A 17,969-nucleotide genomic window follows, 5' to 3' on the forward strand; every position below is an offset into this window, starting at 1 on the left:
AGGTTTTTGAGTTCACATCTATAATTATGTTTCAATAAAACTAGGGATGTTAAAAAGTAGTTAATTAGGTAACCATGTAACCGTTAAAAGTCTTAGTGGTTACATGCTGTAGATTCTGCAGTATAAAACATAAACCTCAGAGCCTCTAGCACAGTTGGCTCCCTGGGAGCTGGGCCAACAGCTAGTGCATGCTGGAACCCAGCTCCTGGCCCTACTCCTGGGGAGCCAGCTGTGCTGAGGGGTCTGCAATATAAGCTTTATGCTGGAGAACCCACAGTGTAGGGTGGCAGCCGGCTTTTAAGTTGACTCCCAGTGTGCACCAGCTGCCGCCTACCGCCTCCTTGCTCTCAGCCCTACATCAGGGAGCTGGCTGCTGCCCTACACTGTGGGCTCGGATACAGGGCTCTAGATCATGATCTAGAGATAAGTTATCTAATAAGATAGCAGAACTTGTGAACAACTTCTAATACAACAGTAGCTATTGAAATGTCTGGTCCATGCAACACACTTTGCGCCATATTGTCTTCTTTATACAGATGTCCAGTCCAAGTTCATCACATACTAGCACACACCTATTGCAAACTTGCTGGAACTCCTCTTCACTGTGTGCAATGAGCACCGCACCATTATGGAAAACAAGTCTTCTCCTTTGCTTTTTGATCTTAGACATGTAATGTTGAAAAGATTTCCATCTGATATTGTGGGGAGAGCTATTATATCCTGGGTGTTAGATAAGCAAACATGACAAAGTATCAGAGAATGAAAGCTCAGCATGCAGGCAGCCTCAAAGAATGAGGACTACCTTAGTGCTCTCTTACCACTGCAGCTTGGGGCCAGCGGAAAAGCACCTTTCCATGGTCACTGAAGCACCAGTGGACACATCTGGGGCAGGTCCAGGTTAGGCTGGGTGGGAACCAGAGAAGCAGCAGCTTGGGGAAGCCTTGGATTGAATGCCATGGCTGGGAGGGGTAGGTGCTTCCTCCTCTGGCCTCAGCATGGAGCAGACACAGCTCAGGAGGAGTGGATTGGCGGGGGGAATGAGGCACCCCCTTCCATGGCCCCACCACAGGGCTGCCACAGCTGAAGGGGAGACAACTCCTCCTCTCCCTGACCCACCAGCCCAGAACGGAGCTGCTGTGGCAGCTCTGTGCTGGGGCCAATGAGCAGAGGTAGCAGCCTCCGCATCTGCACTGAGCCCCTGCACCTCCCTGAGACCACTGAGCCCTCTTTCAATAATCGTTCATTTGTCTTTTTTGAAGACTGTACTTAATTTGGTAATTGTGTCTTTTTTCTATTTGGTTTTATGAGAAGAATTCCCATTCCAGGCACACCCCACTTTTCTGGAACCGTCAAACACTTATCTTGTGTTAAGTCAACACCCCTTCCCCCCCCCCCCACTATTGGGGAGTCTGCACTGTTGCTCCAGTCCTCCTACTGTCCCCCCATGGGGCTGTAGCGCACCCAATCTACTAGCCTGGGCTTCCCTAGGCTCTAGTGTATCAGGGGAATGTCTTTCTCCTTCTCAGAGTCAGGGAGCCACATCAGCAAGGGATTTTTTTTTTTTTTTTGCTTCTCACTCATGTGTGGCCTACAACTGCTTTGTCTGTAGGTCAGCAGCTCCAAATCCAAAAAAGGTCCCCAACTCCTACTTTAAGTTATAAGGGGAAGCTGTATACTGAATTTGGGGGTCCTAGCTCTTACCATTTAGGAAAAGTTCTTGAACAGACAGACAAGACTCTCTCAAACATATAGTAGATTGGCACCATTCACATCTTGTGGTATCCCTCCTTCCTCCCCAAGGCAAGCAAGATATTGTACAGATGTTTCAGCACACCTTGTCCTCTTTGTTTCAGCACTTGAACTGGAATTCCATCATTTCCTGCAGCCTTTCCTGGTCCTTTTTTAGCTCAATTTCCTTTTTGAGCTCAATTATACATGGTTCTAAGTTCTTTGATTGCCTGGGGATTGTATTTAGCTGCTTCAGAAACAGTGATTTCACATGAACAGAGTTTGGATCTGTTTTGCTTCTCTTAGTTAGTATATCTCTATTAAGAGATTTGAGTGGGGTAGTCCTCTTTGCTGAAGACCTTTTGCTTTCTGAATGCTATCATGCATCTTAGATCTTACTTCTGAAAGAACATGGATCTTCTCATGCAGACAGAGAATATGATTGTCCTCATTGCCTTGCTCTTCACTGCAATGAACTGTTGGACACTCTGAGGATAGAACACATCCAGGATCACCATTCATGTGTAGTGGAGATATGATATGTATTTTGCTTCGATAACTGGGTGCATTTTTTCAAGCACATGCTGTCAACCAACTTTTATTTTGTACAGTTTTTTACCAAAGTGAAGATTGTAGCTACATGGATATTCAGTTTTATCGTGTTCCAGGGTGCTTCAGCAATCAGAGCAACAAGATCAATGAAACAGTTTCTTGGAGGTCTAGTGCATTAAAGATACCCTCCTTGGTCTTGTGTGTTGTTCAAGTTAAATGTGTGGGTCAACAGCTTTATTTGGTACAATGGAATTTCCTGAATGAAAATCCTACTTTGCAACATGGTCTGTGTGTCAGTCTATAGTAAAATGGTGAACATGGAGAATATCCGTCCAGTGTTTTCTGTGGGTGATAACTGAACCCAGTTGGTGTGAGTAGCCAGATGCAAAAGGTCTCCAGAAGACCTTCTGGCTGTAGATGTAAAGTGGAAGGTTCGGGAATGTGGCCAGCCCCGGGGAGGTGCAGAAATAGGCAACCTTGTACTGAATATCTTTTAACTTTTATTAACATTCTTTTAACTATAACTTTCTATTTAACTGTTTTACAGGCGTGGGTGCCAAATAACTATTAACAGGAACAAGAAACAAAATACAGTGCAATAAAGGAAAATTCCCTGAAGTTTTTCCAAGTCCCAGTAATTATCATCAACCACCCAGGGATTTTTAACAGTTATATTTACATTAATTTCATTCATAAGGTCTAGCATCTATCTAACTCCTAACAGTACTATTCACAACCCGCTAACTAACTTATTCCTAACACTATTATTTAACAAACCTCTAACTAATATCAGACAGCAGTACTCACACTTATCAGACATACAAGGGACAACAGAGACAACAGCATATTCGGTACAGAGTTACGCTCTACGGAAGATTCAGTTGATTCGGTGAGTGGGAGGGAGCCCTCGGGTGATCAGCCCTCAGACCTGGATTGTGTTCTGCCTTCCATCGGGTGATCAGCCCTCAGACCTGGATTGTGTTCTGCCTTCCAAATTTTCGGGAACCCTCAACTGGATGCAGGAGGAGAAGCTGTTTTATAGAGAGAGCAAGAGCTTTCCCGTGCTTCATTGTGATAGGCTTAATAGATTCTGTCTGCCTAGTGACAGGACTGAGGGGGAAGGGAGGGGGTGAGATGGCTCTTGGCAGACGCGAACTTTGCATGACCTGTCTGGTTTTTTTACTCCTGCTTTTTACTGATCTTAAGTCACATAGTGCAGGATTTTTGGTTAGAGGGGAAGGTAATCTTGGACTAGGAAGGCTATGTGCACGAGGCCTGGCCAGAAAAGAGCCTGCTTTTACACTGGCCATGGAAGAAGTTACAGGTAATGCACAGTATTCGGCAGGCACAGAACACCTGTAATGTTTGCCCACTGTTGTTCATTTTTCCTCCTCCAGGGTGGCCAGTATATAGCAGTTGCATCTCGTTATATGAGGCAACTTTAACACTGGAGTATCCCAACAGATATAGATGCTTGCTAACAGGACAAATCCTTCTCTTCAAAGGTGGAACATAGGTACTGATAATGCTGGCAAAGATATCTGTAGAAAATATTCTTAATGATAGAATACATCCTCCTACTGTAATGGGACAATTAACTATGCGCACTAAGAAGCTGACTGCAAAACCAACCCTTCCACATTTGTGATAGTCTTGTTTGCTTTTTCCATGCTAAAAGAAGGTGAGCATCTCACAAAGAGCCTATGTCAATTAGCCAGATTTCAGAGAGAGTGGTCAAGCTTCTCTAGCTCTCCACCAATGATAGTAACTCTCTTAGGATTATTGCTCTCACTGAATTTAACTTCAGCTTGCCAGACACACTTGGCTTACACTCTGGCTTTTTACCAGTTTGGTTCTTTCTGCAGAATGACCCAAACACATTTGCAGACTTGATTTTCCCCCAAAATATGTATGGTATTGACCAGCCCTTTCCTGGACAGTCCAAAGATATTAGGTCTGTTGTCCATTCAAGGGAACAATACACAATAACTTGTCACCTTAAATAAAGTTACCCAAAGAATTTAGCTTAAACACACTGGATTAATTTCAATTAAAGAATGAAACAAGTTTATTTAACTACAAAAAGATTTTAAGCGAGTACAAGCAATAAGGCATAAAAGTTAAATGGTTTCAAGACAAATAAAGTTATCACACTTTCTAGGGCCTAACAAACTATATTTGATCCAAAGTGAAGTTCATACCACATCCTTCTGACAGGATAACTGACGATAGTTTACGGGTCAAGCCTCCTCTCCCAAAGTCTAATGGCTGTTTCTTCTGTCTGCTCAGGTGCAAAGAAGGAGATAGACAGGGAAAGATACATCATGAGGTATTTGCACCTCACTTTTACAGGTCAGCCTCCTCAAAGTTCTATTCAGCTGAGCAGAAAGAGTCTAATGAGGTTACATGCTGTTTTCTGTCATTTGTGCTAAGGTACAGATCTTTGTCATCTTCTTGACAGCAAGTTAAGGATAGAAAGCTTGCTAGATTTCAAGCCCAACGACAATCTAGATACGTATGTAGATACGTTGGAAGGTAGGGACAGGGTCCTGAGTGACCTAGACAGGATTGGGCCAAAAGAAATCTGATGAGGTTCAACAAGGACAAGTGCAGAATCCTGCACTTGGGACGGAAGAATCTTAAGCATTGTTACAGACTGGGGACCGAATGGCTAAGTAGCCATTCAGCAGAAAAGGACCTGGGGATTACAGTGGATAAGAAGCTGGATATGAGTCAACAGTGTGCCCTTGTAGCCAAGGAGGCAAATGTTTTTTGGGGGCATTAGGAGGAGCATTGCCAGCAGATCTAAATAAGTGATTAACAACCTTTATTCGGCTCTGGTGAGGCCACATCTGGAGTACTGTGTGCAGTTCTATAGAAAGGATGTGGACACATGGGAGAGGGTCCAGCAGAAGGCAATCAAAATGATTAGGGGGATGGAGCACATGAACTATGAGGAGAGAGTGAGAGATTTGGGTTTGCTTAGTCTGCAGAAGAGAAAGGGGGGGAGGGGTTGATAGCAGCCTTCAAATTCATGAAGGGATGGCGAGAGGCTGTTCTGCCATCTATCACTACTGAGAACAAGAGGCAATAGTTTCAAGTTACAGTGGGGAAGGTCTAGGTTGAATATTAGGAAAATCTATTTTACTAGGTGGGTGGTGAAGCACTGGAATGGGTTACCAAGGGAAGTGGTGGAATCTCCATCCCTAGAAGTTTTTAAGTCCCAGCTTGACAAAGTCTTGGCTGGAATAATGTAGTTAGGATTGGTCCTGCTTCTGATCACTGCTTCCCAGGTTGCCACCCACATATATTTAGTTCCTTCCTCTTTGTGAGCAGCAGGTCAAGCTGCACATGGCCCCATGTCAGTTCCTTCAGCACTTGTACCAAGAAATTCTCCTCAGCATTCTCCAAAAACTTCCTGGATTGTAGGTGTACTCTTGTATTGGTCTCCCAACAGATGTCAGGGTGATTGAAGTCCTCCATGAGAACCAGGGTCTGTGATCTGGAAGCTTCTCTTAGTTGTCTGAAGAAAACCTCATCTACTTCATCCACCTGATCTGGAAGTCTATAGTGGACACCAACCACATCACCACCCCAGTTACTTCTACCTCTAAAATTAAGTCTCTTCCTTCAACTTTCCTTACTCCTTGTGAAATGAGGGTTACAGAGGTCAGAAGTCTGCCATCTCAACATTTCAAAATAATGGCTTGCTGTGTAGATGCACACTTTATTTCTAAATAACTGATTCGTTTTGAAATACTGCTACAATGTAGACATGCCCAAAGTGTGTAAAAGCCACTGAACATGTTACCAAGCAAAGAAATTATGCACCTTTTTCAACAAATGGAAAAAAGCCCACACACTCATTTTTCAACAAATGCAAAAAAGCCCACTTCTCTAATACTATGACATACATACTATACCATATATTGTATTAGCTAAAAATAATTTATTTAACATAAAACCCTTACCAAGACACAAACTTGCTTAAATCCGAATATTCACCACATTCCATTATAATGCTGAGGTCAGTAACAACAGCAGGTATACTTTCATCATCCTAGTTTGGAGAAATTATCAAAGAAAATATGCAGATTAATTTATAATTTTCCATAAACTTGCTAGTTACAGGAAATCTTTAACAGATTTTAAAGAGCATTCTTCTTATATGAACAAGTCTGGTAATACACATAAATATTACAAAGGTAATAACCTATTTGAACAATACCTAAACTCCCTGTTAGAGAAATGGGAATTTTTAAGAAGTATGATACAAGGTGCTTGTATGCTTCATAACATGAAGTTGCCCTTTGTTTAGTCTATTATTGTCCCATTCTTCTCATCCATTAGCATTCCTGTTTCTTTATTAATATAACTTGCTGAAGAACTCCATCACTAAGAAACAAAACTATTATTTTATTCAGTGTTTGAATGACAAATGTAATGTGATCTAAAGAAAGGAATAAGAAAATGTGTTTTTTCTATAGTTTGCCTTGTTTATATTTCTTCAATTTGTTTTGTATTTTATTACATCCATTTTGCCTCAATTACATTTTACTTCTCAAGAATTACAAGTGCGTACAAATTTGCAGAAAAAGTGTGGTTAACATACATTCCAAATTAAAATCTCAAACAATGTCTGCAATTTTAGCTTTCACAAAAACAGAGTGAGAAAGTAGGTTCAAATAGAAAAATTGGAGACCATAGAAAATAAAATTCTTTCTATTACATGATTTAAAATATGCCAAAGTCATTAGCTTGGGAAAAGACAGTGGAAAGATTCGAAGGCAGACCACATCACGGAGTATTAATAGTTCTCACTACACTGGTGAATGCAGTTCTGTTTTTCCTATACTAATCCCTATGAAGTCATGGGAAGGTAAGATAAAGGAAACAAATGTAATGGGAATGCGGAGTCAAATGAAAACATACCATGCCATCTTCTAGCATTGCTTGGACAGGGACATTGCTAATGTTGCCATGACTAGAATTGGAGTAAGCTTGCCAAGATACTGTAAAAATTCAGGCAGCTGAACAAGCACCATAAGGAAAGAACATCAATTAAAACATAACAGCAGATAGCTCAGACCTGGGCAGAGCTACAAACAAGCTCCTACCAGAGTTACTGGATGTAAACAATTGCATCCTTATGGAAAACTAGTATTCTAGGAAACTGACACTAACATGTCCTGATGCCATCGGTCCAGATGCCAGCTGTCCAGTGTAAAAAATTAAAAAGGAAAAAAAATCCTCTGGAAAAAGGCAATTTTTAATTAATTGATATTCTTTAGATTTGATGTGGTAGAGTTTAAAGTTAGTATAAAGCTAAAATTGCTTATGTACTTGGAGAGAGGTTAAGTATAATGTGGCAGAATCTCATGGTATTTTTACATAAAACTTAATCTTTCTGTAAAGGATCTCCACTTTTACACTTGGAACTCCATGGTTAGTGACTTATAGCACCAGTACAGGCTTAACAAAAATTAGATACAGAAGTATAACCCCTTTGCTGTTGTAAAATGTTCTGATTTTATTCAAGAACTTGGGAAAATACAAACAAAAAACTGAACTCATTAAGTTGCAATGTGAAAGGAATCTGATGAAATCTGTGGTTTGGCCATTGAATGTATACCCAAAACAGGGGAAGAAACAAATCCTAACATATTCTGGTCTATTCATTAGTAACTGGGCATTCCGCAAAAAGGAGTTTGGGAGTTTTGTTTTGGGGGAAATAGTAGCAGTGGGATTAGATATGCCGTAAGCATATCAGTAAATCTGTCTCTTAACACCAATTTCCTATGAAATAAAACATTTATCATCCTAATTTTACTGGTGGAGAGCCTAAGGAAAGAAGTTATGGCAAAATTTCCAAGTGTTAAAATTGTGGACTTAGAATCCAAACCTGCATTCAGAAATATGGGCAGAGCCTTGCAATCATACAGACTCCATTGACTTCAGTGATCCATGCTTACCCTGCAATGTCATCTGCCTGGATAATCAAGGGATAATGGGCACAAAAACTTTTTTTTGCCAAGACTTTCAAGTGAGGGCGGGGGGGGGGGGGGGGGGCTGGAGAAATGCACTATGGAATGCATGACTGACGATATGAACCACTGCACTGTTTTTGTTCCATCAAGCACTGGGTACCTAGAATGCAAAGGGGCGTCAGGAACTGTGGGATAGCTACCCACAGTGCATCCCTGGGGATGAACTACGATGAACTCTTGTGCACAGTGAGGTATTCACCTTCAACTTTACAAAATCAGATACTAACAATTGACTTTAATACACTTGACCTAATCTCGTAGTGTAGACATGGCTCAGAGATTATCCTCATCTCATAACATCTCATCTTTGCCTTATTTGCAAGACAACCATTATTCCTCCATTAGTTTGAAAATTCTAAACAATTCTTTGTTAAAGAAAGTGTTGTTTGCATGCAAAAATTCTTATATACTGTTGAGGTAGCCAAATAGAAGTTTGTAAAATATTTTCACAGAACTTCCCATATACCAAAAACACAACAGAACATTTCCTTTCATTGTGAAAAAATAGATTTTTTTTAGAGCTGTCAAGAGATTTTAAAAATTAATCACAATAAATCACAATTGTGTTGTTGAATAATAGATTATTATTTTTTTAAATATCTTGAATTTTTTTCATATTTTCAAATATATTATTTCAATTACGACACAGAATACTAAGTGTACAGGGCTCACTAGGGATGTTAAGAACTAGTCGACTAGTCAATTCCCCACTTTGCTGCCTCTATCAGATAGAGGCAGCAAAGGGGGAGGAAAGACAGGGTACTTCAAAGGGGCAGCCTGAACAGCTAAGCCAGGGATCAGTTGTGCGGCTGCCCCTTTGAAACACCGAGGTGCTTCTGGGCTCAGCTGTGCGGTGCTGCCGCACATGGAGCCTGGGGTCAGTTGGGGACTCCCCAGCTGATCCCGGACTCCAGCGCAGCATTCCCACAGAACCAAGATCAGCTGGAGAGTCTCCAGTTGAACCTGGCTCCGCATGGCATTTCAAATCAGCAGCACAGCATGGAGCCCAGGGTCAGCAGGGGATTCTGAGGCCCCAGATGATCATGGGCTTCATCTTGCACTGCCCCTTTGAAATGCACAAGAGCCCCAGCTGGGGACTCTCATACATTTCAAAGCTAGCACTTTCAAAAAAGAAAGTAGTCTAGATGCAGTTCTTTCAAGAAAAAAAACTTTTTAGAAAGAACCGTGTAAACATTCCAGCATGAATGTGAACCAATAATAATTACTCTGAGAATGGTTATCCAGACTGTTATGCACCCACCTTACATTAACCCCATCTAGGCTGCACTTCCCTAGTTTATTGATAAGAAGGCCATGTGAGACTGTGTCAAATGCCTTACTGAAGTCTAAGTATACCACATCCACCGCGTCTCCCTTATCCACAAGGATTAATATCCTATCAAAGAAAGCTATCAGATTGGTTTGACATGATTTGTTCTTTACAAATCCATGCTGGCTGTAACGCATCACTGTATTATCTTCCAGATGTTTGCAGATGAATTCCTTAGTTACTTTCCCCATTATCTTCCCTTGCACAGAAGTTAAACTGATCTGTAATGTCCTGTGTTGTTCTTATTTCTCTTTTTATAGATAGGCACTATATTTTCCCTTTTCCAGACTTCTGGAATCTCTCCAACTTCCATTACTTTTCATAAAATGATAGATAGAGGAGGCCTTTAGCAATTCCTTGAGTATTTCATCAGGCCCTGGTGACTTGCCAGAAATCTAACTTTTCTAAGTAATTTTTACCTTTTTTTAATTTTAACTTCTAAACCTACCCCATTAACATTAGAACCACTAGCTTTGACTATGTTAGGCATTCCATCATCAAACTTCTTGGTGAAAATCAAAAATCATTAAGCACCTCTGCCATTTCCAAGCTTCCTGTTATTGTTTCTCCCTCTTCACTAAGCAATGGGCCTACCTTGTCTTTTGTCTTCCTCTTGCTTTAATATATTTGTAGAATGTCTTCTTGTTACCCTTTATATTTCTAGCTAGATGGAGCTCATTTTGTACTTTTGCCTCTCACATCTTGCCCTTGCATACTTGTGTTGTTTGCTTATATACTAATCCTTTGTAACTGGACGTAGTTTCCACTGTTTATATTACTCCTTTTTTATTTTCAGATCATATATGACCTCCTGGTTGATCCACAGTGATCACCTGACATACTTCCTATTTTTCCTACGCAGTGGAATAGTTTGCTTTCAGGCCCTTAATAACGTCCCTTTAAAAAACTGCCAACTCTCTTCAGTTGTTTTTCCTCTTAGTCTCATGGGACCTTACCTACCAGCTCTCTTTATCATGAAAGTTAGTTTTACATTTATAAGTTTATGTACAAAATAACAACACTTCAAAAATAAAATCATGTAAATTTTTAGAGTCTACAACTTCACTCGGACCTACTTCTTATTCAGCCAATTGTTCAGACAAACAAGTTTGGTTACAATTTGCAGGAGATAATGCTGCCCATTTCCTGTTTACATCATATGAAAGTAAAAATAAGTGTTCACGTGGTATTGCAGTAGCCATCACTGCAAGATATTTATGAGACAGAGGCAATAAAGAGTCATTCATGCTTCAACTGTCATTCCAGAGCACATGAGCCCATTCTGATGATGGGTTCTGCTTGATGACAATCAAAAGCAAAGCCTATCAACTCATGTTCATTTTCATCATCATAAGTCAAATACCACCAGCAGATGAGCGATTTTCTTTTTTGGTGGTTCAGATTCCCACATCAGGGTGTTGCTCTTTAAAATTTCTGAAAGCATGCTCAACATCTTGTTCCTCTCCGATTTTGGATGGCACGTCTGATTCTTAAACCACACGCTGAGTGCTAAAAATAGCTACAGCAATCTCATTGGTACCTTCTTTGCATTTTGTGACATGTCCAGTGACATGTCACAAAATTCCTTCTATATCGCTCCATATTTCTAAAGACATGAAATATCAGAAACTTAAAATGTATAATGCAAAAGAAAGGAAGGGGGGGGAAGAAATGAAGCCAGAAAGCTACTCACTTCTCTTTCTTTGCTAGCATTTTAAATTATAATTGTGACACAGGGTTGGTTGGTTTGTTTTGTTGGGTCACTTCTTGAACAAAATAAAATAGAAATTTCTCAAATTAAAAAAAGGAATTGAAATGAGGGATGTAAATGGTTTATCCGTTAACCTGTAAGCCACTTCCTGTTAACTGGCAGGGGCTGATGTTGCTCCCTGCCTGCCGCAAGCAGGAGACTGCTCCAGCCCACAGGAACCACCAAAACAGCCCCTGCATGCCCAACCTCCTGCTGCAGATTACACTCTGGCTCCTTGCTTTTCACAAGGAGCTGACTGCAGAGCCTGCAGCAAAGCCTCCTAGGGAGCAGGCCCTAGGGAGGCGGCTTCGCTGTGGCAGCAAAGCTACCTCCCTGGAAGCGGGGCTGACAGCAGCCCCTGCTGGCCCTGTTCCTGGATAAGCTTCACTGTGGGCTATGCAGTATAAAACTTATTTAAGCTTTATACTGCAGAGTCCATAGCACATGTAACCGCTAGGTTTTTTAGCGGTTACAGTTATAATTCTGAACAAATTTTTACATTCCAAATTTAAATTCAATTGGTATCGTGAGCTTTCATAGGCACAACCCACTTCTTCAGATGACCACAAAAGCTCATGACACCATCTACATGTTTTGTTAGTCTTTAAGATGCTACTAGTCTATTTGTTGTTTTTTAAGTTTTTCTTGTTACAGACTGGTGTGTCTAGACTACAGGGTTTTGTCGACAAAAGTGGACTTTTGTCGACAAAACTATACCTGCGTCTACACTACAGCAGAGTTCTGTCGACAGTAAGTCGACAGAACATGGCAGTTTTGTCGACGGCAGTAAACCTCAATCTACGAGGAATAACGCCTTTTGTCAACAGAGTTCTGTCAACAAAAGGCGCTATTGCATCCACACTGTGCTTTTTCAAAGGAGAGCATCTAGACTCTCTGTCAAAAAAGCAGCTTCCTTTGTCAACAGAACTGGCTGTAGTCTAGACGCTCTTTGTCGACAAAGCCTTTGTCAACAAAAGCCTGTAGTCTAGATGTACCCTAAATCGGCTACCTCTCTGAAGTTTTTAAATTGAATTATCAGCCAGTAAATAGTGAAATACTGCCATCTAATGGCATAGATTTAAATAGTTTAGTGCACAATCAACGTGGATTTTTGTTTATTGTACTATTAACTGGAAATGTCAACCTTCACTTCAATATGTCAACTTCATAATTCATAAATGAGATGAAGATTCTGTAGAAAGAAACGAAGGTGAATAGTGCGGTTGACTTCAATGAGTCTTTTTGCACAAGTGATGACTGCTCAGCTGAGTAGTTTTGTAGGATTGTCCTACATTTATAGTACAGTTACACACGTGATTGGTGCTTGCAGAATTAAGGTCATGATCTGCTGATACCTGAAGTCTGAAGAGGGCAAACCAAGCTATTTTTGAACTAAGCGGAAAATGTTAGACAATACGTTTCTAATCAGATTTTAATTATCTGTAGCTCAAGAACAATTAGATGCACTTTCTTAAATTCTGCAAACATATTTGCTTTTAATTTAGGGTGAATAAGGCATTGCTCAGGCCTAGCCAAGTGTCAGGAGATTAATATATGCCTTTCCAGCAGAACCTGATTAATAACATCTCATTAATATGCAGAGTTATGTTACAAAATATGTGCACATTTTTTCTTAAATTTACTCTGAGATTATATACATTCTGAGTTTTTCTACCCATTAAGGCACTAGGTCATACCCATTTTTGGAGGGAGACATATATAGTGTTGCTAACTTTTATGATTTTGTCATGACTTCCATGATATTTTTCTTAGAGGTATAAATCTTGAACTTCTAGGGTTAAATGAAAATATCTGCTTTCTTTTTCAGAGGTGAGGAACTTCATGTCTGGGGGCTTCTCACTTGTGTGTGGCCCTTGACTGATTTTTCTGTGAGTCAGTGGCCCCGACCCGAAAAAGGTTCCCCACACCTGAATAAAGTTAAGCTTATAATTTTCATGGCTGAGGAGGCAAGCTTAAAACAGAACAAGTACATTCTAAAGATTAAGAAACAGAAAGAAAAATAAAGAGAACCCAATTTAAAAAAAATCGTATCATGAATTTGGGAGTCCTAACTCATTTATAAACTCATATGCTACTTCAAAAATTTAGGATTACACTTTACTATAAATTCATAATCCAGTGATATCCATGGAATGATTGATCAAACATCAAAAGCAGAATACAGTCTTTATATGGCGATTCAACTTTCGGATATTTATTATTCTTTGTTCAACAGCATTCAGCATTTGTTCAGTGGGAAAATACTTTCTGCTCAGAACCACAGCTATTTTGTCTTGAATATCTTTCTTTTTCCTGAAACAAAAGACAGGACTATGCAGCACTTTAAAGACTAACAAGATGGTTTATTAAGGTGCTGAGCTTTTGTGGGCCAGACCCACTTCCTAAGATCAAATTGTGGAAGAAAATTGGCATGACCATATATATCAAAGGGATACAATCAAAAAAATGTGAACACATATAAAATTGACAAATCAGATTTTAGAACAGAGGGAGGGGGGAGGTAGTGTCTATGAAATAATGATATTAGGGGTGATAATTGGGAAAGCTATCTTTGTAATGGGTAAGGTAGTTAGCATCTTTGTTAAGGCCCATTCCTAAAGTGTCAAATTGAAACATGAATGACAGTTCTGAGGTTTCCCTTTGTAGTCTGGTGTTAAAGTCTCTTTGTAGTAAGATACATGTAGTGAGGTCGTTGAGACAATGCCCAGTCTGGTTGAAATGACAAGAAACTGTTTTTCCTTTGTGAAACTGTCTGTCTGATTTGTGGGCATTAATTCTTTGGTGAAGAGTCTGATAAGTCTGTCCAATATACATAGAAGACTGACACTGTTGAGACCAGACTAACACGGCTACATCTCTATTACTTTTTTTCCTAGCACTCACTCTCCCTCTCCCTCCCTCCTGGTGTGCTTCATTCTCATCCATCACTTCCCCATCTCATCTGACAGAATAAATGGCAGTTAAATCATTAACAACATGTAAATCATTATTGTGCAATATTCTAAGGAAACTAACGGGGGCAAAGAAGATCTTGACATACAGTATCATTTCACATGGTCTGCAAACTGAGGAATAAGGATGTTAAATTACAGTTACCTAGCTAATCATATGGTCAATACAATTTTTATCCACTATACGGTTAGTCGATAGGAGAGGAGAGCAGTCCTGATTCATTCCAGCTCTGGGAGTCAGCCATGCTGCGGCTCTGCATTTAAAATGTTGAGGCGCAGCATCCCGGACCAGTGTTAGCTGGAACTGCTCGGTCCTGGTTTGCACTGAGTCCAGCAGCCCCTGTTTGCTGTGGACAGCCATGTCCACTGCAAACAGCTGTTCGCAGCAGCCAGGGCTGGCTGAGGACAAGGGCTACTGATGGAGCAGCCCTGACTGCCCCGAACGGGGGCTGTTTGGCAGCAGCAAGCAGCCTCTAGACACAGGGAGCATCAGCTCCCCTCTGGGACCCGTGCAGACAGGGGCTACTTCGCAGCAGCCTCTCTTATCCCTCCTATCCTCCAGTACCAGCTCCTGTTCCCCATCCTTGCTGCCACAGGGGCAGGGAGGTAGAGACACATAGGAGAAATGGCACAAGCGAGGACTGCTTCAGGCCCCACTCACACTGTTGCCCCACTGTGCCTCTTCCTCCCCTGTCCTCCACTAAGATGGTGCTGGAGGTATCATACAACTGGAAGAGATCTCAAGAGGTCATCAAGGTAACTGGCTTTTAAGCCACCTACCCCCCAGCACTGGCTCCTGCTCCCCTGCCTTGCTGCCTCTCTGATAGAGGCAGTGCGGGGGGGGGGGGGGGGCAAAAGCAACTAGTCAAGTAACTTACTCGACTATTCGATAATCTTATGCTTATCGGACAGTCAACTAGTCGCTTACATCCCTACTGAGGACAACACTAGTGTGCATCAGTTATTCTCACTTTGCAGTTGAAAACGTAACTTGTAAACATGAATGCTAAATCCTTATTTTTCTTTTTAACGAAAGCTTTGATTCTACAGAATCTGTATATACTATGCTGGTTTCAAAAGTGCATCAAAAAGACTAGGTATTTGTTACTACTTCATGTAAGTATACATCAGGACTTCGTAAGAAACCATTTCCTCACAACCACATTGTGGCATAATCACTCTTCATCTCACGGAAAACTGAGTGACTAGTTTTCTATTTAATGAACTTTCATTTTTTCTTCCATGTTCCAAATTATCAAAACTCAATTCCTTATAATTATTTTTGACTGAATCTTTCAAAACTAATTAGTATTTTTCTTCAAGTAGCCTTAAACAATATTTCTTGTATATGTTCATAGCTATGTTTATTAAGTGAAAATAACTGTAAGTACTCAGCAAAAAATAAAGCCATGGGAGCATCAGCAAAAATACAACAGCAAAAAATGCCAAAACAATAACTCCTTGTCTGATATCTAATGCTTAGAGAAATAAACACACTGAGTTTTCTATAATTACAATAGTGTAACTCTCTAAAGAAAACATCATAAGGGAAAAAAAAAAACTATGTGTGCGCTTATACTTGATTAATGTTAATGGCACTTATATACTATTACTGTCACTGAAGACAGTAACAAACAATGATATAATATGCCAAAAGTTTGGAAAAATAAGTATAGAGTTTATTTAAGTACAGAAAGAATCACCAGAGCATCTACCTGACCTCCTGTATATTACAGGCCATACCACCACCCAGCATCTGCATACTAAATCCAGCAACCAAAATTAGACCCAAGTATTACATCTCATAGGAGACTAAACTATCAAATGCCACAAGCAGAGAAGGTGAACTGATGCCTGAGGCAGTGGCAGCAAATTGATTGATTTTCAATTGATTATCCACAGGTCTGGAGCACACAAAGTCTACTAGGCAGGGCCCCCTAGACTCAAGGGGGATGCAAGGGGAACGCGGGGAGTGTCTTTCTCCTTCTCAGTCAAGCACCGGCTTCTCACTTGTGTGCGGCCCCCAACTGATTTTTCTTTCAGTGAGTCAGTGGTCCCTGACCCAAAAAAGGTTCCTCACCCCATCTTCCACCACAAATGGAAGCAGTGATTAGACTTTGTACAGCTCCAACTAGGTTTGATACATATAGGAGCCAAAGGTGGACCCACTTAAAACAGATGTCAACAAGGGACCCTCAGCCAAAACTGTGACAATACCAATTCCAAGATCAGTTTTTCTTCTCTCATGGCAAATACACATCTATAACCATTTGGATCTTCCCGCCCCGCCCAGTATAAATATCTTGTCATTACCTGTATTTCTAGAAGTTGAAATTCCATCTGAAAAGGCAGTGAACAGCAATTTCCTGATAATCTGTGCTTCTGTATAATTTTGTTTCCAGCTATAATAGAAGTAGGTTAAAAATATTTTAGATTTCTGATCATATTCAATAATTATTCCATCTCTCCTTTAACAAAAACAATATTAAGCTAGAAACTTGAAGAGTGAGCAATATATGTCACCCAATATAAATCATTCAATTAACCATTTAAGTGAAACTCTATTACTACAAAGAGATTAGAAATTCAGATCAGATCTTTAGCATATGTCCAGCTACATATACATTGGCAACATTTTGTCTTCTGTTATAACCTTGCAGTGACATTGAGAGGAAAACCAAGAATTATTTGGCAGCATGTATAAACATCACAAAATCCCATTTACCAGATATTACTGTGTTAGTGTTTTGTCATTTCAGAGCACACATTTCTTTCTGCAAATGTTGAATTCTGAATTATAGTCTGCAACTGCAAACTGTGATAAAATGCAGCAATAATGTTACTAACATCCACACAAATGCTTACTTTTTTCCACTGTTTCCTTGGAGTAGTTTGTGAACCAAATGCCAGTAAATTTCATTAAAAAAGAAAGGTCAGATTTTAAACATTCAAGTTCAGGTTTCAGATCTGGTGGAGATTCATGCCATTTAGAATCTCCTTGGTGTGATTTTCTAGAATTGAAAAGATTGATTAGCAATCACAAGGACACAGAGACAACTTTTAAAGTATTAACAACTTGTTAGATTCCCAACAGCCACATCAAATTTGATATAGAAATCTATTAGCCTCAGCTTTAATATAAAGATGCAGCATGCAACAGAGTGTACACAACAGAGTAGTGCATGATAGAATCTGCAACCTCCTCAGGTTGTACCTCTATTTTAAAGTAGATAGCTTCAAGCCACATTGTAAACTTCTGAAGGCTACATTTTAGCCACAACTAAATCAATACTTCTGATGCATGTATTGTTAAATGGTTTTATTTATAAAACAACATTAATGTGGATGAACATTTAAACCTAAACAACAATGCTAAACATAAATTCAATAAACCACGATAAAACTGAACATATAAAATGCATACCCTGATACTTGTATCTCTTCATCAGAATAAAACGTAGATTCTTGTTCATTATTTTCAAACTTTTGAGTTAGCATTTCAATTTCTTCTTCCAGAGAATGAATTTCATCTTCATAAACTTGATAAATGTCATTTTCCATTTCTCAGATGCAATGTTACTAAAATGAAA

The 17,969-nt window shown here is 40.0% G+C and overlaps 1 protein-coding gene across 3 annotated transcripts in view; it reads right to left on the bottom strand.

Annotated features, from left to right (window-relative positions):
• The window catches only part of CENPP (centromere protein P), a 295,796-nt gene that overhangs the window by 273,260 nt on the left and 4,567 nt on the right, over positions 1-17,969 (bottom strand). For all 3 annotated transcript variants that reach the window (XM_006127564.5, XM_075939713.2, XM_075939715.2), the window contains exons 2-5: positions 17,804-17,958; positions 17,245-17,390; positions 16,693-16,781; positions 6,252-6,340 (exon numbers count right to left, since the gene is read on the bottom strand). In XM_006127564.5, coding sequence (XP_006127626.2) covers positions 6,252-6,340; positions 16,693-16,781; positions 17,245-17,390; positions 17,804-17,940 — 461 coding nt within the window. In that variant the 5' untranslated portion in view covers positions 17,941-17,958. The remainder of the gene's footprint in view (positions 1-6,251; positions 6,341-16,692; positions 16,782-17,244; positions 17,391-17,803; positions 17,959-17,969) is intronic.

This window comes from Pelodiscus sinensis, chromosome 11, assembly GCF_052426305.1.
Source record: "Pelodiscus sinensis isolate ZL-2025 chromosome 11, ASM5242630v1, whole genome shotgun sequence".
In the NCBI taxonomy this organism is placed as follows: Eukaryota; Metazoa; Chordata; order Testudines; family Trionychidae; genus Pelodiscus; species Pelodiscus sinensis.